Source organism: Opisthocomus hoazin, chromosome 4 (assembly GCF_030867145.1).
Source record: "Opisthocomus hoazin isolate bOpiHoa1 chromosome 4, bOpiHoa1.hap1, whole genome shotgun sequence".
NCBI lineage: Eukaryota > Metazoa > Chordata > Aves > Opisthocomiformes > Opisthocomidae > Opisthocomus > Opisthocomus hoazin.
In genome coordinates, this window is record NC_134417.1 from 67,450,937 (window position 1) to 67,466,463 (window position 15,527).

The 15,527-nt window shown below is 49.7% G+C and overlaps 2 protein-coding genes across 2 annotated transcripts in view; both read right to left on the reverse strand.

Annotated features, from left to right (window-relative positions):
- LOC104330914 (putative acyl-CoA dehydrogenase 6) overlaps positions 1-10,038 on the reverse strand; it is a 93,653-nt gene extending 83,615 nt beyond the window's left edge. Inside the window, exon 1 of the mRNA XM_075419327.1 lies at positions 9,886-10,038. Coding sequence (XP_075275442.1) covers positions 9,886-10,038 — 153 coding nt within the window. The remainder of the gene's footprint in view (positions 1-9,885) is intronic.
- Positions 10,039-10,203: 165 nt separating this feature from the next.
- LOC142361055 (guanine nucleotide-binding protein G(I)/G(S)/G(O) subunit gamma-11) lies at positions 10,204-13,930 on the reverse strand. Its single transcript, XM_075417470.1, has 3 exons — positions 13,849-13,930; positions 13,601-13,704; positions 10,204-10,648 (listed from the first exon to the last, which is right to left on the reverse strand). The coding sequence occupies exons 2-3, from the start codon at positions 13,694-13,696 to the stop codon at positions 10,523-10,525; spliced, it is 222 nt and encodes a 73-aa protein (XP_075273585.1). The 5' UTR covers positions 13,697-13,704; positions 13,849-13,930; the 3' UTR covers positions 10,204-10,522.
- Positions 13,931-15,527: the final 1,597 nt, after the last annotated feature.

Here is a 15,527-nt window from a genome sequence, read left to right on the forward strand (position 1 = left end):
AAAAAGCCCCCCAAGTTGTATCACTGTTTACTCTCCATCTCTTTTTATTACATTCTTCCCCCATTATAACTGAGGACTACCAGGTTTAATCTGAAATGTGATTGATTTAACCCTTATAAACAAGCTCACTGATATCACCCCAAGCACACCCCATAGAGGAGAGATGCATAGACTGAAATGCACGGACTAAAAAGCAATCACATAGAAGCCCTGTGTAAATAAATAGTATTAAACAGTGGGATGGGCTGTTCTTAACAGCATCTTTTTGAACACTAAACAAACACTTCTGAGCAAGAAATTAGTGGTTGCAGGATTACTTAAAAACAGAAGGTAGGAAAGTCACTCTCAAAACTTTGTCCTTGATTCACAAACTTTGAAGAACATGCTAGACACTCATAGACCAAGCAGGATGGCTATGAATGCCCACCCCTTGAAAAGGTCCAGATGCGGGGAGATCCAGAAGACCACACTCTGCTGTCTTTGCCCTTCAGTTCATTTTGGTCTCCTCAACTTTTCTTTCATTTCATGTGCAGAACCCAACCACTCTGCATGGCATCTGCACAGAAAAATGCGACCAGCCTGGTGAAAAAGACTGCTGGACGAAAACGACACTTCAAGACAGCCAGAAGATATCACTGAGAAGAAAAAAAGAAAGTGAAGTCAAATACAACTACTCTTTTTTTCATTCCAGACCTAAAAAACCTTAAACAGATATTGAAAAGCAAAATAATGGTTCCACTTACACTATTTAAACCATTGCCGGTCCCCTTGCCTTGGTGGGACTACACAGCGGTAAGGTTAGGACCACACTGAAGTACCCAGCTGAGCATGGGCTCCGTGACAGGCACTTATGCTAATCACCCTCTTTTTCCACAGACTGCATTGCTGATCTTTTATTTTGCTTGTAAACATACTAAGCATTTGACAATACAGAAAGAGACACATCAACCATGTCAGGTACACTACCTACAACCCCTCCTGAATCTGCTCTGTGCATGTGTGCATTTAGACGTAAATACACACAGATTTCAGGTTGTTTGGCTTCCCCTTTTCCCTTTCCCAGTGGGTGTCACGTAAGCTCGAGACATTAAGAATTAAGGAAAAAAAAGTAATTTTAGCTCAGCACTATAAAGCCAGTTCAAAGGGCCAGATAGCACGTTGGGATATCTTTAGCATATTTCTCTGTTCATTGCTGCAAAGCAAGGGTGAACAGCCTTGGCTCGCGTCTGGGTTTCTCCACTGCGACTGCACATAGCTGTGGCCAGAGCCAAGCTTCCAGAGAAGCTTCCAGTCGATTTAAAACCAGTATTCAGTAGACTCATATAAGAGAAAAACAGAAAAATTTCCCGAGTGCTGGAAAATATATGGCTGAAATGGGAACACACATTTAAAATTGATTAATTATAGCATCACAATTCATTTTTGTACCTTCAATTAAGCCGTGCCACAGGCAATAAAGGAATCATGCAATCTGCTACAGCACTGGGTACCAAAGACTGCAGTGATCAGCAAATACAGGAACAAACTGTTAGTAAATGAAATTTTCCCTTTCTCAATGGGAAAAAAAAATTAGCAGAAGAAAAAACCCTATAACTAAGAGTTGGCAGCATCTCATGATATAATAAAACGTACCTGTCCTCATCTATTTTTACAAAATTTGATTTTCAGAAAAAAAAAAAGCATGCACTTTATGAGTGTTCTGCAATTTTGCCTGGTCTATTCATTTGGCAGTAACTGGACATGCTGCTGTTCAAATCATTGCATTTCTTCCCTTTTACTGCAACACAGTTCCTCGCAACATACGTAATACATACAGCAAAGCTGATTATTGGTTCAGAAATTTGAATACTGCAAATCTTTTGGTCCCATATATCTGCTACAGTTTTTACTTCATGAGACAAAAAAAAAAACCCAAACCCCAAGTCAACCACAAAGTTTTTGCCAATGCTTACCTAAAACTTGAAAACCTACAAGTCTGCCGGGGAGTGCTCCACCCTGCGCAGCTGCTCGTGCATCTGGGAGCTTCACTGCTGGAGCAGAGGGCACATGCCATTACCACACTAAGAAAATAAAAGGTCCACTCCAGGACCTGGGAGCTGAGCCCAGCTTAACCTTTTCTTCAGGAATGAGCTGCTGGAAGACCAGCTCCAGCTGCGGAGGAACCCACAAGATCCTAGCCAACCCCTTCTCCCTCCCTATACCCTTCTTCCCAGGGCAGCTGCAGTAGCAAATCCCTCCTGTACAGACCTGAGTGTCTTGGCAGTCTCTGCACACTCCCAACCACCACCCCCTTCAACTGCCCTATCCACAAAAATGGCAGAGAAGGGAGGATCCCAAAATTGCTTTCTTCTCTGGTCTCCAAGAACTGCAGCTAGCATACTGAAATCTGTTCTCCAGCAGAGAAGGATAGGAACACATTTGCAAGGCCTCCCGAGACCAGGCAATCAGTTCTGTGCTTAGTTCCATGGAATTTCTTACTTTCTCTCCTTCGAGCACATGCAGATTGTATTTTACTCAAGCTACGTCTCCATCGGTAGTATCTACTGCATCTTCCATTGAACCACACCACAATGGGCAAAGGTAGATGCCATCAAAAGAGCATTTCTCACCTGAAACTCAACACCATCGGTTTTAAACCATGCAGGGCCCTGTGTTCTTCTTGGACAAGAACCACGTGTGCACATGGTGACATTGTGGGGGAGAAAATAGGTCAAAGAAATCCCGTTTTCCACCTCCAACCAGCCATCAATTGACAGGGTTCAGACTCACCCACAGCAATCCCAAATTCTGTTCATAAGAAGCGTGATTCTTTGTATTCAGTCACAAACCAACCTCTCCAGGTGCTTCGTGAGGCTGTCCACAGCACTAACTCCCCCAGAATACAGGATTTCACAATTTTAATCTTATCACTAATCTTCACACACACCCACAAATTACGACATATCTAAAAACTCCCACATGGGACTGTTCTAATCAACTTGACCTTCAGCTGGAGGGCTCATCCCAGAAGGAACCAGAATGAGCACAAACACACACTTTCACAATATAATAGGCAAAGATTTTTTTTTTTTTTTTTTTTTGTCCTGGCATACAGGCAACCCTGAATTAGCGAGAAAAGTGAGTACCAAGGGCATGGCTATTCCTAGGATCTAGGGCAGATGTATTCAAGCCAGGGTCCTTCAAAAGCAAAACTGTGTGCCATGTCAATCTAGGTGCTGACCTCAGACAAGCCTTTGGGATGGCTGGGAGCTCTGGCTACCTGTTACCAGTTGTGAAAGTGATGCGGATCTAGGCAAGTGAAGCATTATTTTTTGCCCCTGCAACTCATACTTTCCAACATGGAGATGCTGAGCTGAGGTATAGGGTAATGCCCACCAGAAGCTGGGATGTTGGGGTTTGGATCCTGCTTTCAACTCTGGGTTACATCCCTGCACAAACAAAACAAGTTACCTCACTGTGGCCCATGCCATCCCAGGCCACCTCTCTGCTGCAACGTACTAGGACATCATGGAATTATATGATGGGATCCAACTTCAAAGGCATTTACCTCCAGAGTTCATCCATCTTTGCCACCCACACACTGCTCCCCATCAGAGGGTTCAGGACTTTATGTACTACCTAGGCAGAAGTGCAACCTGACAATTGGGTAACGGTGGACAGATCGGCTTGGTTAAGCAATGTTGTATCAAGTGCTGTCTGGGCTATACCATTTGTCTGGATAGATCGATTTCCTTCCTCGAGACATCTCTATTAGCAGAGCTTCCAATGTTCATTGCTGCTTTTTCACCAACCAGAACTACAAGTGGCAACCAGAGTCTCCTGTCATACTTCTAGGACTTCCCGGTGCATCAGTGGGCCACGTTCAGACAGGAATATCTGTGCTGTCACATCTGTACCCAGAGAAGCAGTCCTGGACATAAGACATGGTTTACTGACTGCATCCAAGAGGCCCACATCATGACTGAATCCTTTAGATAAAACAGAAAATATTCAGTCCTAGGAACTGATCCTAACTCTGTTGCTGCCCTCACGTCTTCTTTGTCTTGTGCTACTGCAAGAGGAAAAAATATTCTCTAGAGCTCTTCAAAGAATGGCTCTGCACACGCCAAACTGCAGATGGAAACTCACCAGAGACCCACAGCTTATGCTAGTTCATATATGTGCTGACACTTAGCCTCTGCTCATCACCATATCAGCCAAATACCCGGTAAGTTTGGGGTATCCTCACGGATTAGAACAGCTGACCTCACTGAAGGTCTGATAGTTCATAGTACTGAATCATCAGCTAAAGACTTGGACTGTCATCTGAACCACAAGAAGCTTACAGAGGATCTACTTACTGCGTTGCTCCAGCATCATGCGAAACATTTTTATTCAGCACGCTCCAGTTCCTTCTGCTTTCCTTTTTTTTGTTTGTTTTTTGTGGCTGGGAGAAAGCCAAGCTGAAATAAAACATTCCACTTTTCTCTCCAAATGAGGTGATTTTTCTCCAGGATTCTATCAGCTTCCCCAGGAAAGTTTGGTTTCTTCTCAAGAGTTTCTAATTTCCTTTTCTGCCTTTGAAAATGCAACCACAACATACACCACTGCGCTAATCCCACTGCACACTCCTAACAGCAGTACTCGCAGCAATGGGGCTGGGAGGACCCGCTCCTGAGAAACCCTCCCAAACCTTCCTGAAGAGCAGCTCTGCCCTCGATCACTCCAGCGCTTCTCCAATTCGGCCTCCTGCCCACAGTGGTCTCGGGGGATGTCGACAGAGGGGAACGAAGGCTCCTGACCACAGACAAAATCCTGCCGGTTCTGCAGCAGTGCCACAGACCAGGCACCAGTAGGCATTGTGAAGAGCACACGAGAACACACTCCATGCTCCAGCCTTCCAGTCCTTTAGCTTTCACGGAGCACATTCTCCCCAGCTGGCCTGGCACATGGCACAGGCAAGGAGCAGAACATCCCACGAAAGAGCGGCTTCAGGTCGCTACTCTCTTGCCCTTAGGCTCTCTGCGCCTCACTGTCTCAGACACCTCTGGCACCTTCAGGAACGCAGCATGCCACCCACACCAGTTTGCCCAACAAATTTTACATGGCATATTTTGAAGGCTGCCGTATATAAAATTGCAGATTGCAGATACAATGGCACTACTGCAAATACTTAAAATTATTAAGTTTGCCCTGACTTATTCCTAAAGAGAAACTAACGCTCTAGGGTTTTTTGTGACAAGTTAAAAACTAGTCATTGAAATCTGTCTGAGAGAACATGCAGCTCAGGTGGTGCTACCAGGGCTACCGACCAGGGATCTTCAGCTCCTAAAGGATGCTGAAAATGTAACAATTGATGCCTAGATGCACAAGCCTGGCTGCATGACAGCAAATAATTTTAAGAAGCACACCAAGTATCTTGGAAGACTTCTTCTATAATCTATCAGCATTTGTGTATCAAACTTGATCTTCAAGGACTGGAGCTGGATGTAGGCTTTCACTCTCCCTCTGAGCCCAAACAGGAAAAAAAAAAAATTCTCCCAGAAAATCAAAGTCAAGAGCTAGGCAAGCTGAAACACAGACCAGCTCTCAGAGCACCCTGACGCCTGGCTGAGAGATGTCACATTCATTAGTATGGGCACACGGGCAGGGGGGGAGATTTAATTGCACATTTCCAAGCACATGTGACCTAAAAAGATTTAAGCAAAGTTACATTCTCTGAACAGTCATGGCAAAAGCTATATAAACCTCAGATGTTTGCTTAGTCATAAACTGCTTCTTAAGACACAGTTTTAGTTGTCAGAAGTGTGTAACTGTATTGCCTAAGCCAATCAGGTATGATAATGATAAAGGAATATAATAGCTAGACCCGAACCACAAAAATGTCCCTTAGGCCCAGCTCTCCTGCTGGAAGATGCTCACTGAGAAGTCTAACTAGATGCAGAGGCAATTTGCTCTAACGTGAATATGGGAGAAGAAAAAACCCCAATGTTTGAACACAGCAGCTGCAATCTCAGATGTATGCACTACTCTGACACTGAGTAACAAATAAGAGCATTGCTCACAAAATTGCCTTTATTACATTTTTGCTACACAATGAACCATTTGTACATTAAGTGATGTTTTTCTGATTATCAGAAAAAGCCTTTTACAGAGCTTGCTTGACTGTGCTGAAGCTCTTTTTGTTTTCCTCTCCTACTCTCCTAAACTGATTTAAAAGCAACTCTTGTTAGGGCACTAGTGAATGTACTGGATGGTTCCTCTTATTACAGTGATACATCCCAGCTGCCCCTTCCAATTAAAAAAAAAAAAAAAAATTATGAAAATTTCCTCTCTGTAAAATTACCACCAATAATTTTTGGTGGTAATGACACCAACCTGGGCAGTGCGCTCAACACACTGGAGGGAAGGGAGGCCATCCAGAGGGATCTGGACAGGCTTGAGAGGTGGGCCCATGCGAACCTCGTGAAGGCCAGGTTGGATGGGGCTTTCAGCAACCTGGTCTAGGGGCAGGTGACCCTGCCCATAGCAGGTGGGTTGGAACTAGGTGAGCTTTAAGGTCCTTTCCGACCCAAACCATTCTATGATTCTACAATAAGCAAGGCTCTAAAATTACAGATGCAAGTCATGTATTTTGGAGATTCAGCTGCGTCTTTTCTCCCTCCCAGTTTAGTGAGAAACTAACTAATAAAGTGATTTACTTGTAATACCAGCAACCTGCTACTTTGCTGTTCTGTTACTGGGTTTTATGATTTGCTACAAAGACAAATAAACCAACTCCACCCAAGGTGCTCCAGTGGCAATGGTGGTCAAGCTTCGGTATTTTGCAGGTCAAAAAGACCATATTCTTTTGACAGGAAATTTACTGTAATTTTACTGGAAAGTTACAGTGAATATCAATATTTAATTCATATCCTGCATGCTCTAATATGAAGAGGCTTTAATTCTTGTACAAACATATATATTCATAAAGAGAAACTCATGACACACAAGCCAGGAGTGGCAAATAAGCTAGCAGTGTCCTTTGGCAGAGTCTCACTGTCACAGGGGAAATCTCCCTTATCCTACAGAAATGTAACACAGCGTAACTAGTCCAAGTCACCACTGGATGTAAAATGAAATCTCATTTACATTAGATGCAACTCCAGCAAAACACATGCCAATCCTTTTCAAACCTACTTCCCAAAGCTTCTTACTACTAATGCTAGAGGAAAAATGGACAGCATGTATATATCCTATATGTTATGCATACAGACACAGGAGGTTAAATCTTTTTCCTTCACGTCAGTTACAATTTAATTACTGCAGTAAGCTGTAGGATACCACTGCACTGCAGCCATTGTTCAACAGGTTAAGGAAAAGTTACGTTTTCGATTTCCAAGAGGAAGGGTGGTGACCTATAAAGTTCTAAAGGAAACCACTCACAAGCTTATTTCAATACCCTTGCTAAAAACAGCCCCCTGGAATTATAAGAGTCTCTTCCTCATCCTGCTCAGAACAATTGGAAAACTACAGATCATTTAAAATACATTAATTTAATAGATTAAAAAATAAAATTAATAGAGACAAAAAAAATATCAGTTTTCACTCATGGAATTACACTGCTCATTTCTCCGATTTCTCTGGTAGTTGCACCTGGATTTTGCTAGAGGAAGGAGCACCCCAAATTACACAAGTACACTTCAAATGTGTTACAGATCCCGAGTGGTCATCCTCTCCCAAAGACTTTACTTTTCATTTTATCCTGAAGTCCCTGGGGATAGGTTTAACTAAAGCAAAAATAAACATTGATTACTAAAAGCTCTGGAATGAACAACTGGATTTAACATAAACCAGTGATTTTTTTTTTTTTATTCTGTATGACCAGATAAAATCTAAAATAAATGCTAGATACACATTTTGTAACATACAGGGCAATGACAACATTGGGTTTATGTTGCTTACTGTAATTTCTTCTACAATATATTTATCACAGGGATTTATGTGATAATGTAGCATCACATTCCCTCTTAGACCATGATGAAATTACCTGCACTAAACCCAGCAAGGCAGGGCATACCGTGAGCCGCACTTCAACAGGCACAGGGGGAATAAAAACAAGAGTGGGGAAAAAAAAAAAAATTATTTGTAAAAAAAAAAAATGCATTGTGTCACACAGCAGAGCAACAAACAATGCGCCAGCAGCCATTAATTACAGCCACTTTCCCCACCTCCCTTCTCATCTGATCCCTCGGTAAATACACATCAGCAAACACCTGAGATACAAAACAATGTGTGGCTTGACATCGCCATGACAAAGCAGGACTTTTAAAATCTTCCAGATTGCTGCCTTCGAAAGGTCTGGCCTCATTGTCTCTATTTCAGGAGGACGTTGCTTTTTCACTAATGCAGTCGTAGTGCCAGGTCACCGGGAACAAGTTCATTGGGCAGATGTCTCTGCAGATACACGGAGTGAAGGCTCCCTCCAGGTGGGATCAGCACTAATTTGACACTATGGTACTGGCTACAAAATCCTGCACTATTAATCCAGGTGAGGCAGGAGGATTCATTTCCAACTTCTTCTACTGATTCTTTCTCTGACACCTTATTTCTGCTTTGCAGAAGGTCCAGGAATTTAGACTAACGAAACCAGTTTCTTAGGAAACAGACTGGTCGTGCATCTCTCTTCCTTACTGCTCAGGTTTTTTATAACACAGAAGCAGAACCCACAACTGCTAAAGCTCAATGATAACAGGCCTCATATTCGTGTTGGAAAACTTGATTAATTAAATGGCCTTTGGGATATCTTGTTTTAATGCTAGAAGTGTGAAAGTTAATTCCTAACAAACAAAAAAATGTAGTGAAAATCACATGACTCAGAAGTAGCTCCACCATCTTTTGGCCACAGTGGACTGAGAACGTGGTGAAATTTGGAAAAATTTCAAATGTAAGATTCCTACAATCATTTTAAAAAGCACCTATCAAAGGTACGACAGCACAGCTCCCAACTCACACCAATGAGTTTCACACCTGGCGATCCAGCGCGTACCGTTCCAAAAGGCCACGGCCGAGCACGGCACCCCCAGCCAGGAGCTGTACGCTTGGCGGCGGCAGGTAAACCGGGGACCAGCCCTCACACCCCACGCAGCCGACCTCCGAACGCGTGTCCTGCCGGTCCCTGCGTGGCTGCCACCGGAGTCCTGCTTACTCCTCGTAGCAGGTGCGCTCATTGGATCAGTCATTTCACCTTCAGCGCTTTTCTCGCCGGTTCCTGGTTTCAAGGCGGGCTTGTTTCGCCCACAGCCGGCCCCGGTGAGCCCCACGCCAGGGCTTTCCACCTCCAAACCCCGTAATCACATAGTGTTGACGGGTTGCGCTGGATGCCACCGCAGCCTTCCGCGGGTGACACTGACCTCACCGCTGGGGACACAGGGGGGGCCACCCACACCACCACGGCTTGCAGATTGGGGCGGTTGGACTAGATGACCCACAGAGGTCCCTTCCAACCCCCAACATTCTGTGATTCTGTGACTGTCATTCAGTTTACCTGTCGCCTCACCAGCCATGATTTGATTTAGGACTCAGCTCGACGGGCACCTCCCGCCGCTCCCCTCCTAGCAACGGCGCGGTGCCAAGCGGGCTCTGCGTCGCCTTTTCCTGCGCCCGGACCCGCAAACGGACCTCAGCCCTGCGGGAGGGAGCCCGGGCCCCCCCGCTCCGCCGGGGCAGCGCAGGGCCCGGCAGCGCGGTGTGCGGGGAGCACATGGTTTCGTTTCTGATGCTGCCAAGGGGGACGTTCGCTTCTCCAGAGGCATCCCGAGCCGCTCCGGGCGGCGCGGTGGCCTCGCCTCGGCTGCTGTCCCCGCACGGGGCGGCGCGGCCGGGTGTCCCGGGACAGCCCCCCCCCCCCGCCCCTCCGCCCGGTACCTTCCTGAGGGCCGCCCGCAAGTCGCGGTGCTGCGGCGAGTCACCGGCGCGGCCGCCGTCCCGCTGCCAGCAGCTGCCGCCGCGCCCCGGGGCCCCGCCGCCGCGCAGGGCCGAGGCCAGGCGCGCCCAGCGCTCAGCCCCGCGCAGCGCCATGGCAGCCGCGGCCCGGCCTGCCCCGCTCCGCCAAGGGCGAAGGCCGCGGCCCGGCCCGGCGAGCTTTAAGGGCTGGTGCGGATGGCCCCGGCGGCGCCTGCACCGCCCCGTCCCGTCCCTCCTCCAGCTCCTCTCCCCCGCAGCAAGCCACGGCAGGCTCTCCGGTTACGGGCAGCTTTTCTTTAATGCCAACGAACAGCCACGAAGCGACCGATAAACGGGTGGCGACAGCGGGCGCCGCGAAGCGAAAGGAGCCGGCCCGGCCCGGCCCGGCCCCGGGAGGGAGGGGGGGGACAGCGACCCACGCGGGTCTCGGCTGCTGTCGGGTTGGTTTCTTTATTTTTGTAAGAAAAAAAAAAGAAGAAAACCAAGAAATCCGCTCCTGTGCTCGTTCAAGAAGGACCGGCGGCGGTGGGACACACTAGTGACTCCCTACGGGTGCGAGGAGAGCATCTGCCCCGCGGGCAGGCGCTGGTGCGTCTCCCTACGCGATGACACAGCCTCCCTTCTCCTTGAAGGGGTTCTTGTCCTCGGGAACCCCCTTCACCAGCGGATCCTCGCCCGAGCGCTCCTCGATGTAGTTCTTGATCTCCTCGGAGCACTTGGACACCTCAAGTGAAAGAAGAGAGAAGTGGCTGCGTTACAGCTGGAGCTCACCAGAACAGCGAACCAGGGAATCCACGTCCTCCGTTCCCTTACTGACCTTCCCACCAAATGTAAACGATCTGACCACAGAGCCAGCACTAAGCATGTGCAGACTCGGCTTCCTTCGCACTCTTTTCACAGCCCGATACTCACACAGAACACGTGAGCATCGCTGGGAATGTGTAACGCTGCTGGGAACAGCAGTTGCTGCATAGTTAAACTGGCGCTTTTTTTTTTTCAGTTAGGCAATATAGTTTTATTAAGCTGCAGATCACACTCTCCCTTGGCATCAGCATGACTTACTGGGTTCAGGATCAGTAACTTTCAATTCAATTTCGACATATTTATGACTTTACGTGTTTTTCTCAAACAAAACATGCAGTAATGATTTTTCAGTGGTAACACAAGTTCTCACCTGGCAGTCCTATTACAGCAGCCATGCATCTTGAATGGGAGTAAAGACCTGACTAGGAAAGCCAATTTACTTACAGGTTACCTGGGGTTATTTCGAACAACGGTTAATAGAACAGCCTGTTGTGCTAAGAGAGAACATAACATGCATGACACTTAGCATGACATTCATAGCAAACTAGCACTGATGTTGGTACGCCTGCACAGAACCTGCGTTTGAAGAAATGGGTTTAGTTTGTGATCACGGAGACAGAGGCACATGCAGCACCTGCAGTAACAGTGTCTGCGGAGCCTGAGGGTGCACAAGCAGGCCCCATCAGCTCCAGAGGCTCCTCGTCCACTTACATCTCTAGTTTCCCTTCCCTATGTCAGCAGGAACTGTCCTTAGGTGCTTGAATACCTGACATGGCTGAGGTCACACTCTCAGCTCTGTCCCCACCCCCTCCCTTCCTACTCGCAATCCCTGCAGAGCCACAGCAGTGCAGCAGAGTCAGCAGCAGGAACCAGCTGTTGGCCAGGCCACTAGATGACTAGTATTTCTAATTTTAAGGTCCCTTGCCTTCTTTGTTAATTATATTTTACTCCATAGGTAAAATTGTGACAAGAGAACCGATGAATTTACCTCCTGTATCACAGGCCAACAGAAAAGGCCTGTGCAAAATTAAGCTTTAAGCCATCAGAAAGAATTCAGAGTTAATTCCCAGTTAAGCAGTGCAGAAAGCAAGGTCTAACAATCTCTAGCTGCCTTACAGCAAAGAAAATTTGGACCTGCAAAGCCCATTACACATGCCTTGCTCTTCTGTGCCTCGCAAATCCTGTTCATTCAAATTGGGACAACTTACGCCATAGTAAAGTTGTGCTCCAAAGTATACGTAGGACTGGGGTTTGTTTCACTTCACTCAGCGCTATCAGGGTCTTTTTCACATATAAGAAAAAAATGTCTGCTTGAACACACATTCAGGCGTTTTCATTCATGCAAAAAATCATTCAAAACGGTATCTCCTCTTTGTGCTGTAAAGGTATAGGAAAGGGTGAAGAAAACTTTGGCCAAACATTTCTACTTTTGGTGACAACAGAAGGGTGGCTTCTGCGTTTCCCTCTCCCTGTAACACCCATACAGGTACCAAGGGGCTGTGACAACTACAACACTGATTTCGTTCTTACAGTCAAACTTCTTTTATAAAGCACTGGTTAGATTGAGGATGTTGTCTGTGCTTTACTACAGGTGATTTGAAAATATCTATTTCCCTAAAGCGATCAGGCTTTTGGCTTACTCCCAATATTTAGGCAAGAATTTTAAATTATTATTATTATGAAAATCAAAATCTATACACCCTACAGTGTATATTTTAGTTGCTTGGGAACTCTTTGATGGATGATATAGGTATCTATAGCACTTGGATGCGGGACCCTCCATACTGCTGGAGCTTCACACTATACCGTAACATCTACAATCACTGATAACTAACCGACAGCTAAAACATAACTGTGGCTTTCTTACTTTCTGGGCTAAACACCTAGACGTGCAATGTAATTAACGTGATGAACGCCACTGATTCCCACATATAAATGTATTTTTAGTCCTAACTAAAATGTATTTTTAGGCCTAACTCGAAGCGTTTATTTAGATGTGGTTTGCTTCTGCTGGCATGCAGAATGAAAAAGAAAAATGTATTAGTTTTATCGTGGAGCAACATCAGTTCTGCACGTTCTTCATCTACGGAAAATGTGCAAAAATACAAAAATTTCACTGGAAACTGCTTCGCCCGCAGAAAGGAACCATCGGTGTGAATGCTCAGAAGCACAACGCTTCCACGGGCCAGGGCTGGACGGACCACGGCTCCGCAGCAGCAGCCCGTCGGCTGCTCCGTGCCCGGGCGGGGGGCGGCCGTGGCCGTGCGGCCCCTCCCGCAGCCCGGCCGGGTGCGGTGCGCGCCCCGACGGGACGGGACGGGGAGCGGTGCGGCAGCCGGGCTCCCCGCCGGCACACCCCCCTCCCCGGGCGCTGGCGGGACCCAACGCGTTGGGCAGGGGAGGGGAGCTGGGCTCGCCGCGCCCCTCCCTCGCCGGGCAAGGCTGCCTTGCGCTGGCACCGGGCACCCGGGACTCCCGAGGGAGGGGAAGCCGAGGGGTGCCACACGCACCGGGAACAGCCGGAGCTAGCGGCGGCATGGCGCCGGCGCCGTCCCCGGTCCCTGCCCCGAAGGGGGTGGGCAGGACCCGCCGGTGCAAACTGCGGTCGTCCCAGAAGACCCGGGGCTCTCCGGCAGCGCGGCTCCCGAAGCCCCGCTGCCCGCGCCTCCGCCGGGCCCGCCGCGGCGGGCCGGGCCGGGCCGGGCCGGGCCGCTCCCGCTCCGCGCTGGGCTGCCGCACCCGGCCCCGCCGCCCGCCCGCCCGACGTGCCCCCGGCCGCCGCGTCGGCCCCCGCAACCCCGCCCAGGGAGTAACGGGAGAACCCCGCTCGGGCGGCCGGGCGGCCCCGGGCCCCTTCTCCACGGCCACTCACCGGCTGCCTCTCCAGCTTCACTTCTTTCCGGAGCTGCTCCACTTCCATTTTCAGTTTGTCCTTCTCGCTCAGGTCCTCGATGTTGATGGCTGGCATCGTCTGCACTGCCAAAGCGCGGAGGGAGGGGAGGAGGGAGGACAAAAGGTTACCTCTGGGCAGCCAGGGCGCCGGGGCCGGAGCCCCCGGGCGGGCGCGGGGCGGCGGGGCGGCGGGGCGGCCGCCCCCGGCCCGCCCCCGGGCTCACTCACGCTGTCGGCCGGGTTGCCCCGCTGCTCGCCGACCGCCGCTTCCTCCCCGCCGCTCCTGGCTCCCCTTCCCCCCGCCGCTCCGGCCTTTAAACCGCCACCCTAATCCCCCCTAACCGGATTACATCCCGCCGCCCGGGCCGGCCCCGCGGCCGGGGCGCCGGGGCGTTGACAGGGAGGGTCCGGCCGGCCCGGCCCGGGCAGGACGCTGGGCCCCGCTGCATCGCCCCAGCCCCCCGCAGGGCAGCCGGCTGCGGGAGCGGGGGTCCGCAGCCGCCCTCCCGGGCCGGCCTCCCCCCTCCTCTCCCTCCCCGCCACCGCTCTGCGGGGCAAACAGGTGTTTCGGCCCCGCGGCCAGGTCTTTCTTCCCCTGCCGCCGCCGCCTGCTTCTCCTGGCCGGGCGATGGTTCCCGCTCGCGTCTGCCACTGGCGACCCTGGGCTCTGCGCTCCTCTGCCCAGCGGCCGAGGCAGCTGGTTTGCGTGGGCACGCTCCTCAATACATGCACACTTGCAACTATGGACGGACTGGACTAAAACGTAGAGAGGGAAAAGAACAGCTCTCGGGTCAGGTGTCACAGCAGGCGGCCAGGCTGTCAATGGCAGGCACAGAAATGTCTGTCGGTAGGTACGTCTGGGAAGCAGAATCGCGGCTCTGTGAGAGAGGGATGCCACGCCTGGCCTGCACAAAGCGTCTCCGGAGTCATGGAGTTACGACAGGTGTTGAGGACAGGGCACGGTCGGTAAGAGAAGCGATGGGTTCAGAAAACGCAAACAGGACTCAGGCCATCCTTCTGCTGTGGCTGCAGACATTTTCGAGGTCTAGATTACAAACGGGGGGCTAACATCTTTGGAACAGGGTGGTCCCTCACCACATGTTTGTACAGCACCTAGCATCTCTGATGCCAGCAGCCGCTTTCCGACAATGCCAGCAGAGGCAGAATCCACCACCCCTTACAGTGAGCAGGGCTGCAGGCCTGGAAGCAGCGATTAGAACGGGCCTGTACGAGTCCTTATCTGGCGCTTCAAAGGCCTGTGTAGGCAGTTGCTGGTTCCTCCTTCTACCCTTAAAGACAATGCTTTTTCCTCTTCTCCCCACTCACCAGATGTATGCAGCTGCCAGAAGTACATAAGACTTACATCTTTCTCCTCTAGAGCTCTCAGGGTTTGTATGTGTTGTATTTTAGCAAGTTCACTGAAATCAGTTCCTCTTCCCCATCCCTCTGGCTATTATCCCCCTCCTCCCCTTCCCAGCTGTTGGTATGCAATTTCCACACCCCCGTAATCTACACTGGCAGCTGCTGGTCCCGGACCAGTGAGAACAGGTGGAAGGAGCTGGCAGGCCGGGGCCAAGGCTGTTGGTGGGAACAGAAGCATTGCGGTGCAGAGAGGCAGAGAGCGTGTGGTGTGGCGGTGGCAGGCGACGGGTGCGGGAGTGAGCTGTGGGTGGGCCCTGGCGCAGGGTCAGCGTGGTTAGGGTGGGAAGGACAGCTGCAGCTTGGTGTTGATAACCCTGTAGCGGAAAGCCTGCAGTGAGCTGGCTGCTGGCGTGATTAACTCTGCTGATTGCAGTTAGTAAAGGACTTTCTACCACTTACTATCTTAACTTTCACTCTAGTTCATATGTCTTTACAGATACTTACCTAATCTAAGTGAACTTCTTTCCTGTTACATCAGAGGAGCA

What these genes read in the sequence shown, in the direction of transcription:
- LOC142361055 (XM_075417470.1), bottom strand. Translation starts at nt 13,696, where the DNA reads ATGCCAGCCATCAACATCGAGGACCTGAGCGAGAAGGACAAACTGAAA. An exon ending in TGAAGCTGGAGAGGCAGCCG is followed by an intron (nt 10,649 to 13,600) that starts GTGAGTGGCCGT and finishes CTTTCACTTGAG; the next exon opens with GTGTCCAAGTGCTCCGAGGA.